Source organism: Acartia tonsa, chromosome 11 (assembly GCF_053477335.1).
Source record: "Acartia tonsa isolate MP-2025a chromosome 11, ASM5347733v1, whole genome shotgun sequence".
Lineage (NCBI taxonomy): Eukaryota > Metazoa > Arthropoda > Copepoda > Calanoida > Acartiidae > Acartia > Acartia tonsa.
Window position 1 is genome coordinate 28,817,306 of NC_137270.1, and position 11,131 is coordinate 28,828,436.

Sequence of the window (11,131 nt, forward strand, 5' to 3'; positions counted from 1 at the left end):
ATGGCAACGCTTATTGAACTAGTATTTGTAACAAGTGTTACCCCCCACCCCCTTCCATCCAAGCTTTAGCCTTAGCACGTCTACAAAAATATCAGTTAAAGTTTTATCTTTTTTATTTTGTCTTGGCAAATATAAGAAAATATTATTTTTGAATTAAGTTAAAACTAAAAAATAAATGATAACTTTGCCAAGTATAAATAAGTTCATAAGTAGCAAATGGAAAACTTATTACAAACATAAAATAATAGTTATTTCTCGCATCGTATTATAAACGGCTTTCCGCGGATATAGAAAGTACAATTATGAGATTAAAACTAGTTTTTTTAGCCCCGAGGTGCCGAAGGCGCCGGCTAAAAAACTGGTTTTAATCTTATAATTGTACATTTCTATATTCGTAGAAAGCTGGATATAATACGATGCTAGACATAGTTTTTTCGTATGGATGAGAACCGGTTCCTATCCACCGGATTCGAATGAATACGAGAAAAGTTATTACTTACACTTAATAAATATAATAAATAAACCACATTTTTTAACAAAAATTAATTATATATGATGTGTATAATCATATTAAATATAGATTTAAGATTACTAAATAGATTTAAATGTAGATTAGCTAGATTGATAGATTTTTAAAGAACAGCTGAGAAATTTTGGCGAAACAGATGTTTAGAATTCAATTCCCCCCCCCAAAAAAAAAAAAATCCAGGAATAAACCCCCAGACAAAGTTAATAAATCAATTATTAGAAATGAATTTTGAAGAATATGGTCTGAGTAAAAAATACTTAAAGAATATAACCCTTGTCAGTTTAAAATGTATATTTATATATTTGCGACCAGGGATAAAGAATATTTTATCTCAAGAAAAACTATGAATTGCCTACCATTCTCTGCCCCAACTATTTATCATTAAGCAAAAAATAAATGTTTTGGATCAAGGATAGAAAACGAAGTAGCGTGTTTCGTTGTACTTTCACAGTAGCATTTCTCCTATTTCTTCTATTCTTTAGGGGGGGGGGGGTAACTCTGCGGGACCAATGTATAACCCTGCAGGGAATCATTTACATTTACCTAACCTATCAAAAGCTACTCTGAAATTACGACGAAACCCGCTACTTCGCTTTCTTTCCATGATCCGATGTTTTTAGAGCCTTATACCAATAAAGACAATAATGAAAAATGCAGATTTTGCTGCCGAAAAGTTGGCGCTAATTTTTTTTTGTAATCATTATCCCACATTCCTGGTTTGTAACAATTTAGCTGTATAGTGTCAAATTTCATCAATTGTTATCAACTTGGCTTTTACCCTTCCTATTTTTAAACCCCTTCTCCTTCAGTGTTCCTTTCATAATGTATTTCAACAGATAATAGCGCAACATAGACTTTCACATCGTTAGATTAATGGAAAAGAGTAAAATTATGCTATAAGGAAGCTGAGAAAACAACAGTTAAGATTAAAGCAAACTATTCAAATGTTAGGTTAGATCTGTAATTTATTTTTAAAATTTACTATCTTTATTTTTTGCTGTTTTACAAAAAGCCCACCCCCTATCTTTCACGTCTCCGGGAGGAAGCTTTGCTCATCCCATTGTCTCCCCCCTCCCCGTTTCCATTTCTACCCCTCTTGATATCTTAAATGTAGTATATTTCAGGGATAGGACATTGAACAATGAATTAATCTTTCCACAATTTGTACTTTTTTAGAATTTAAAAATTGGGTAATTGGATTTTGTAATAATACACCATTAGTTATTTATCGCATCGTATTATAAACAGCTTTCCGCGGATTAAAAAAATGGTTTTAATCTTGTGATTGTACATTTCTGTATTCGTAGAAAACTGGATATAATACGATGCTAGACATAGTTTTTTCGTATGGATGAGAACCGGTTCCTATCCACCGGATTCGAATGAATACGAGAAAAATAATTAAACAAAAATTGGTACAAAGCCATTTTTTAAATTACTAAATTGAACTACTAAATTTTGACAAATTAACCAAAACCCACAAAAAAGCTGATAACTTATCCCTCTTTTATCTGTCTGAAAAAACTCGCAATATATCAAAAATAAAATTGTTGTAAATCACATACACATATTAAACTCAGAAAAATGCAAAAAATATAAAATTTAACTATTAAATTTTGTTGGCTGCTAAGATAACGATTGCATGAACTATTGTTTTTCTCCTTAAAATTTCTCGAATGGCTGTACGTTACTATTTTTCAGTTCTAAATTTTGATAAAGTAAGTTAACAAAATTTAAGCCATTCTGAAAAATTATGTTTCGTATCGTATTATATCCAGTTTTCTACGAATATAAAAAAAGTACAATCATAATATTAAAACCAGTTTTGTTAGACCGTGCCTTCGGCATCTTAGGAATAGCAAAAAATACCCGCTAATGATGTTTACAATACGATGCGATAAATAACTCTACTTTTTTGTATATCAGTAAGAAATTAGTTAATTTCAAAGTATTCTATTTTATATCTATTTTAATATCTTGTTTTATGTCAAAAAAGTTGTAAAAATGGTATTTAAAGAAAAAAAAGTTGAATATGTGTTCTGACACTTGAGAATTATCAAAACTTTGCCCTTGAGCAAGGTTGCCAAAGAAAACAAGAATAGATTTAATGAAACTGATGCTTTTTTAACTGAAATAATAAGGCTTTTGTCTTTTTAGGCACACTCACACAAACTAACTTTTTGGGTACCTATATAAAATAAGTCCCCAAGGCAATAGAATTGGTGAAAGAACCGGACACCAGATGCCTTTTTTACAAAAAGGCATAAAAATGGCGCTACTCTACATATAACTAAGTTAACCAATGTTATACCAAATTTAAAAAAACTTTTAAATTATCATATTTAGTTATTTATTGGCTATACCTTCAAATACTTTACTTTTCTATGTAAATATGTAACATTCTTTCATTCTTAGGTGTTGGTATATTTAATTTTACTTTAATTTACAGTTATTATTGATTTATATACTAAAACTAAAGGCTTCGCCAAAAGAAGCCTCTATGGTCATATATGGTGGGGGGGAGGGCTGGGGAAAGTACACACTCTTATTTTGAATTTACGTTTTAAGAGGAAAGAAAGGAATTTTTTGGGGGGATGAAGGGGGGCATTTTTTGAAGATACCATCCCCCAAAATAGTTAAAAACCTTCCCTGAAACTATAAGAATCTTCACTGTAAAGGGAAACTATATCGGTTCAGCGGATAGCGAAATCCTTTGCAACAACCAAAAAGCTTACTACTTTATATAATAGGAAACATATTTATTTTTTTTAAATTTGTTGGCATCCTTATCCACGAAAGAAAATTTTGTGAATATGATATAAAAATTCCTGACTGAATATTCTGAAAATGTACCGGGAATAAAAATGATCAAAAATGATCAAAATTGATCTATCAGGTAGTTATATGTAGATACATTTTTGTAAATGAAATTGTATCACTGAAAGGGCATTTTTTAGAAATACGAGCGACTTTGTTCCTACCCTCTAGGGGGCTTTGAATTCCAGAGGGGATATAAAAATAGCTTAAAACCATTCCAAGACTTAAATCTGAAAATAAAATAGACTGAAACCATCAAAATGCATATGTGAAGCTTACCTAAAATGAAGAGAATAGTTAAGGAGCTCCTAATTGCTTCTGACAAAAAAACTCTTACTTCTTTATATAAGGATGTATTAATAAGTATTGATTAAAAGTAATGATCTTAAAGAATATAAAAAACAAACATGTTAATTCTATACAATGTTATTTTGTTAATATAAATTAATTTTCTTTGTAAATATAAACAAATCCCTATAGTGTATACCTTTACCTCCGCATATTTTTATATGTTTAATAATCGCAAAAATACTCATTGATCGTTTGCTTATAGTTATTTAATATGATATTGACAAAAAGAGGAAACGGCAATTTAGATGTATAACTAATTTCTGGTTTTATTGATTTTATAATTTTGGGGGAAATGGTAGCACCCCCGCTATTGTTGGGTAATTACTTAATCTTTATAATCCTTATGTTTCTTATGTTCTTTCATTATATTATATGTATATGTTATAAGAAACAATCAAATAAAATATCATATTGTACATACTTAAAATGTCTAATGAAAATACTTTTTGATAATAAGTAAGAAATTATGACAAATAAGCAAAGTTTTTAAAAGGTAGAATACACTGAATTAAAGTTTGATTTGGCCATTTACATCTCAGGGATCAAAAGGAATAAGACAGTGGCCGATAAATTGATGTACATTCCCAATGAAGATACACAAAATTACCACTTCTATAGATCAGAATTAGTGGTTGAACCGTTTAAACACTCAACCTAATTAGCCAACCAATCAAAATTTACTTAAAACCCCAAAGTTGTTAAGTCAACTAATAAGAAAAAGTTATAATAAAACTTTGGGGACTAGCCTATTGTCCCCTCTCTCTCTGTTTACATCTACAGTGTAATTTTCTTTAAAGCATAGGTTATATAACATATCTTACATGTACTAAATACAGTAAAAAAGACTTGTAAAATGGCTTTGCTCATAACTACGAAATATGCTTAAATTTAGTAATCTTTTAATCTATTAACAAAGTATATTTATTCAAAAGATTCTAAATAGAATTGGTGAGAAAATTTTGCTTAAAACGTATGGGTAACATCTATTTAATAAATCTTTGTAACATGCACCCCCTCATATTTTATACAAAAACTTATTTCTTGGCCCTGCAGGGAAATCTAACCCTTATGGTGCCCTTCTAAAACGTAAAACACTAGGTATGCTAAATGAAGATTCGAATGTATGTAATTTTGTTTAAGGGGGGGGGGGTAGATATAGGGACCAAAATATCTATTTGGGGGATATTGAAGCATATGAATTAAATACATCGCTCACTTCATTATCTTAAAAGCTTTAATTTAGAAACTGAGTATGTATCTCCTTTTCAGGGATGTTGGAATGGTCTCTTTGAAAACAATATGTGACCTTATAGAACAATACTATGCTATTGTGATTCTTATATCAGAGATGGTAAAAAACAACATTATTTAACTTTAAGTTTTACTTTAAGTAAAAGTTATAGACAAAATAATTTTTCTAATCCCTAAATTGTTGAGATAAATTTGTATGTATAAATAAAAATATCTGCCAAGAGATGAAAAGCAAAGGATGCATGAATGCGCTTAAAGCAGGCAGGGAGGGGACAGTTGACTCATAATTCTACTGATGCTCAACGTTTTATTAACAAATTATCTCAATCGTTAAATTAATTGGTACTTTAATTAAATATGGGTTGAATTAAGTCCAACTTTTTCAAATTTTTTCCAACATTTTGAATTTATAAAAAAAATAAGTTCATCATAATTGGGAAGTTAAAAATATATCTTTCATTTTGTCTTTCGTTCTTTGATCATATATCATCACTACCTTACACTTTGCTATCTTATTTTTATAAAGCCTAAACTATTATTAGATATTTTAAAGAACTTTATTTACAAACACGCCGCATAGTTTCTGGCATTTAGAGCATCTTCGCTAATAATTATGTCTTGATGTAATTTGTCCAATTTTAACCCAACGTATGTTGCATCAAAAAAGGAAACAGCATTTTAAATTTTAAAATAACATGCATACATAATACATATACACCAAAAACATTTTCAAATTAAATAGAGTATGTTTATAGTATCATTATACATGACAGATTTTAAATCAAATTAAATTCTATGTACGTTGAAAAGAGCTAATTTTATTATTCAAAGTGAAAATTCAAAGCAAATTTCTATAAATTTTGATTTATAATTATAAATTACTTGATGAGACAAGGATAATATTGTCAAAATTGCGAAGCAAGATTGATAAATAATAAACCACCTTTTAGATAAAGGGAGAATTATTAAAATAAGTTTGTCTTGAATCATTCAAATTTGACGAATTTAGCACAAAAAAAAATTGGCCATTTCTTCACAGGTCTATATTGTACCATTTTAAAGCAACTTTCGTGACAAATTTTAGCATTCTACTCCTGTTTTAAAGTCTTGAAACACATGCCTTTACGGAAAATATGCGCAAAAATGTCATCTTGTCGCAATTATCCTAGCCCTCTCTGACTTAAAATATAACATTTTCCAGCTACTATCGTTCACTAAAATATGGGCGAACGGTGAAGCTTTTTATAGTGTCAATAAAAAATGTCGACATAAGACATTCATTGGTCAATTAAAATGTATACTGGCCTGTCATTCGTAATTTAGTCTGAGTATTGGCCTATCATTTGTCATTTATATTGTATGACGTCATCTTTTTAATAAACACTATAAACAGCTTCGCCGAACGGTTAGCTGTAAGTCCTACCTGGATGGTGGTGGTGACCGCTGGCAGAGTGCTGACCGATGTGGGTGTGAGAACTGTGGTGGCCTGTCCTACGCCGCCGGGAGGAGCGGCCAGGAGGGCGGGGGAACTGTCTACGCTTGCGGCAGGCATTAGCATAGCTGTAAATACAACATAAAATTAATGAAAAATTATGTTTTGTTACCCACGAGGGGCCGAAGTCCCAGGTAAACAAAACTGGTTTTAATTTTATGATATCTATTTAAATATCCGTGAAAAACTGGTTCCAATCCAGCCGGTTTAAAAGCAATATTGAAATTTTACATCCATCTTGGATCTCTAACTATGAGTGTTACCTAAATCATACAGGACACTATATCTAGAGGATCTTGCCTAACCTAAGCATTTAAGCAGCCCTAATCTTATATAGCTTAAAGAATAGATAGTGATTTATTTTTTAAAATGCCAAGTAATAAAATCTGTAATTTTATGTTAATTGACCTTTAACCCTAAAGTTTAAATAAATATTTCTTGCCTTATTTGTTATTTTTAGTTTTTAAGCAGTTTTCAAACATTTAATACCTAAATTGCTTCAACAAGAAATGTTTTTTTGTTCGTAGGATTTCTTGAAAAATACATAATACGTAAAAAAGGGGTTGGCCTTTAAATTTAACTTTTGAGGGGATTTTCGGCACCCATACACCACCCTTCCGCAAGTTTATGGACATAATTGTTCTTGCTTCATTTTATAGCGGAAAGTATAAATGCTATAGTAGTCAAGTAACAGGTGTTTCAAGAGAAAATAATGAATTATTGATCTATATATAAGTATTTACATACAAGTATTATTTTTATTATACTTATATAATATAATTGCATCTTATTTTCTTCTAATTATAATAGTTTCAATATATTTAAATATATGATGGCTCTTAAATCTTTATATTTTAAAAATATTTTTATGGTGTAAGAAAACACTAAAAAAAAAAAAATTATGTCCATAAGTAGCTCAGTAATACCAAGCTACTGTTTTAATACTGTAAAGTACAAACAGTCAATGATTATTTAAAACTACCAATAAAAAAAGCAAGTTAGTTAAAGCCCATCTAAACAAAATAACATAAAATATTTTCTCCTTATTTATATATCAATAAACTTAAGACAATGGAAATTGCTTTTTAAGAAGAAAACTACGCGCTTCTTATTTATCGTTTGTGCGTAAATTTTAATTATTATTAATACCTTCAGCGGATGCGCCCCTCATAGACACTCTGTTTTGGAAAGGGTAATAAAGGGAAAAATAGGTCAAAACCATCATAAGACTTAATAAAATCTTATCGAAATCCTTAGCACGGCAGACAAAATACTTTACTACTAAACGAGTTATGTCGCATCTATGGCGGAGTGTGGACGTCTTGACAAACCTTATCCAGTGAAAGACTGAATTACTGAATTTTTTCAGTCTTACTTATGCAGTCAGCTCAAAATTAATATGGGCTGAATAAATGTATAAGAGCCCAGTGAAGCATAGAGTTGTGAGAATACTGAAACCATCATGAAGAAATTTCCACATACCAAAGCCATTCAATAAACGCCAGCTTTTTTTCAAATTGAAAAAATCTCTTTCCCGCCTAAGAAGATTAAATTTACACCTACCCTATACACCCTATCTACAAAAATTCCCCATCTTCCCTTAACCTGAGCCTACCTTCCTTCCCTCTAGTCTGACCGACGCACAATTCAAATTGGCGTGCTATTTGACACCAAACTCCACAACACTACAACGCACACAATGGGTAAATCTTGGACATTTAAATAAATTAGGTTGGAGATGACTAATTTATTTTGACATATCTCCTGATTTTTCAGTATGAATCTCTTGGTTACATCCATGCCAGGCGTCAGCCGTTTTTATTTATGGATGAAGGGTTTCTTAATTGAAACTTTGGCGTCTTGCTGTCGACGAGTTGCAGTTTCCTGACACCTTCCTCTTCAAATTTCAAGTCATGGTAATACTGCAGAAGAAATCAGCACCGAGAAGCAATGACATTTGTCTTTGTGGATTATGTATATAGTGTAAAAAGTGACAATAGTAAACTTCATTTGTCAGTGGATAAATATCTACAATAAATGAGGAAATATGAATCTAGCTGCTAAAACATTAACTTCTATCATCCATTAACTATTATATCATGATATTAACCATATTATAACCTATGTGTCATTATATTATATATGTTATAACATTATGTTGCTAATAATCTCATAACTAACTTATCATATCTATCGTTTTTGAACCTATCTAACTCACTGTGAGATTGTTTAACATTGTTATTAACTTACTGTACTAATGATTATTTGCTATCTGTGTATCATTTTGTTAGTTAATTGTTTGTATTTTTCTTATTATTTTTTATGATTTTTTCCATAAGTTGAATAAATCATTTTAACAACAACTTTACTACTAAACATTATTTTTTACATTAACATTTGTTTGAATTATTACATCAGAAATTATTGTCATTTTTGTGTACTAAGAAATGTTGTAAAATATTTAAGCGTCAGTTACACCATCCCTTATCCCATCTACGAACAAGATTAAGTTAGAGTAGTAAAAAAAATTTTTACCTTTTGATGTCACGTTAAAAAAGTATTTGCTTCAAATCAACGATTCAGATTCTTTTTCAAACTCTTGAAAAATCTTCTTTTTATATTAGTTCATTTCTTTTAAGATATTTTCACAATAATAAGCTTGTTTTCAGCAGTTTATTATAACATAAACATAAAATAAGTTTCTTGAAAACAGTATTTGTTAATTATCTAGTTTACATCAGTTTTAATTTGTGTGCAAATTTTCTGGTGGCGAGATTTGTCCAATTTTTTTATGCGATGCAATTTATCACTGATCCTTAAAACGTTCTTCTGAATGAATTTTATTTGAGTTAGTGATTTTTTAAATTTATGATTTTATACTTGCTAGGTTAGGTTAGTATGAGTTACTATTGTAATATCACTCTCCCGTGTGGTTGTCCAGCTGTAGGCAAGCAAAATAATATAAATATATGCATGCACTAAAAATTTTAGAAAATACTGCTGCGTGTGTGTGTGAGTGTGTGTGAAGTGTTGGCCTATTACACGTGTAAAGTGTAAACTGATTCTGTCTCCCCCCCTCCTCCTTCTCCTAAAAAATCTCCGACGTGAGACGTCCCCCTACCCGCTCCCCTTCCAGTTTCTTATCCCTTCGGAGTCGCTATGGCTTACTTTCCTATTTATAAATTTCTCCCTTATAATTACCCCCCCCCCCCTCCTCCTCTCCCCCCATTCCCAGCTCTATAGCTACGCTCTATCCGCCCGTCCGTCCGTGTAGAACTTTCTATGCTTCTCTGAGTGTATGGGAATGTCTCCATTTTCTCCCTATATATGCCTCTCAGAGATGTATTTGCCTTTAAAGCCACGGTGTCCATAGGATGTCACAAATTCTAGAAACATAAAATAGCTTTTTTCCCCATAATTTTCATGGTTAAATAAAAATAATAATTGTTAGACTTCAATAGTTTTGACGACTTTATTTTTTTTAAAATTAATGACTTTGCCTTCTTTCTACTGGAATTATAAAAATAATAACAGATAATAGTGGCCGTGGCTGATAAATTATCCAAATATAATAACATTAACATATAATGACATTTTGACTACAGTCTGCAAAATCAAAAACTTACCAAAATGAGAAATGGGAAGCCTTAAATTTATTACATAATAATATTTGCATGCTGGCGTTATAATTTTTGAATATTCATGAAATCTCATAATCAATGAAAATTTATTCTGGCTATTTTTTGTTCATTTTTTAGCTTTTTTCATTTCATGTTTCCGTTTTGTATGTCTTTCTAGCCGCAAGTTATCAAATGTAAATTTCTCCCCAAAAGCTATCCCCTCTCCCTAATAGTAATATGATGCTTCTCTCTCTAAATATTTCGGGGGGGGGGGGAGGGGTGGTACCCCTTATCTATCGCGGCGGGTGACTTGTTGTACTGTATTAATATGCTTTAGTCAACTTTTCCATCGTCCAATTCCCCTTTCCCAAATACTTGTCTGTCCGTCCGACCGTCTTTTCATAAGTGTTTCATTTTGAAACAATATATACAATATGAAACAATTCGCAGAATGAATTCTTTATTAATATTCTTTTACTTCGTATGAACTTCATTGGAAGAAAAGGAGAATACTTATATATAATTATTTAGAAACAGGAGGATAAGCAAATATTAGGAACTAGACAATATAATGGGGGTGGAGGGGTAGGTCTGCTGAAGCCGCCTTCCTGCATATGAGATAGAATACGGAATAATCCTCCCCTCCCCTCACAATTAAACGCCCCCTGTGTAGCATATTTCCATCTGTTGTACATTTGGACTTTATAGGGGGATTTGCAAAAAGGGATTTATACAATTAAACAAAATTTAGATCTAACTTTAAAACTAATTAAACCAAACATCTTAATGATAGAACAATAACGATAATCAATCAACAATTCTTTCCTCGCCCACATATATGTATCCTACCAATGGCAGAATCTTGCACAACGCAATTTAGAGAAAAATTTATCCGTTTTTTTTGTCAATGTATCCTATTTAATTAAACTTCTAAAAAGTAAACTTTGAGCCAATATTTATTTTGCAGGAATGCCAAAACGTTCCCAATAGATTAGGGCGGAAGTATAAGGCAGAAATATTCTCAATTTACGGAAAGAGGGGTTGGCGGATTAATATACAGAAGTTATAAAA

At 31.0% G+C, this 11,131-nt stretch overlaps 1 protein-coding gene across 9 annotated transcripts in view; it reads right to left on the reverse strand.

Moving 5' to 3' along the window:
- Positions 1 to 9,499, reverse strand: part of LOC145331761 (uncharacterized) — a 61,104-nt gene extending 51,605 nt beyond the window's left edge. For 5 of the 9 annotated variants that reach the window (XM_080176601.1, XM_080176600.1, XM_080176597.1 and 2 more), the window contains exons 1-2: positions 8,976 to 9,498; positions 6,372 to 6,508 (exon numbers count right to left, since the gene is read on the reverse strand). In XM_080176601.1, the coding sequence (XP_080032727.1) occupies positions 6,372 to 6,506 (135 nt within the window). In that variant the 5' untranslated portion in view covers positions 6,507 to 6,508; positions 8,976 to 9,498. Of the gene's footprint in view, positions 1 to 6,371; positions 6,509 to 8,975 lie in introns of all 9 variants that reach the window. The other 4 variants (XM_080176599.1, XM_080176595.1, XM_080176594.1 and 1 more) reach the window with 2 other exon arrangements.
- Positions 9,500 to 11,131: the final 1,632 nt, after the last annotated feature.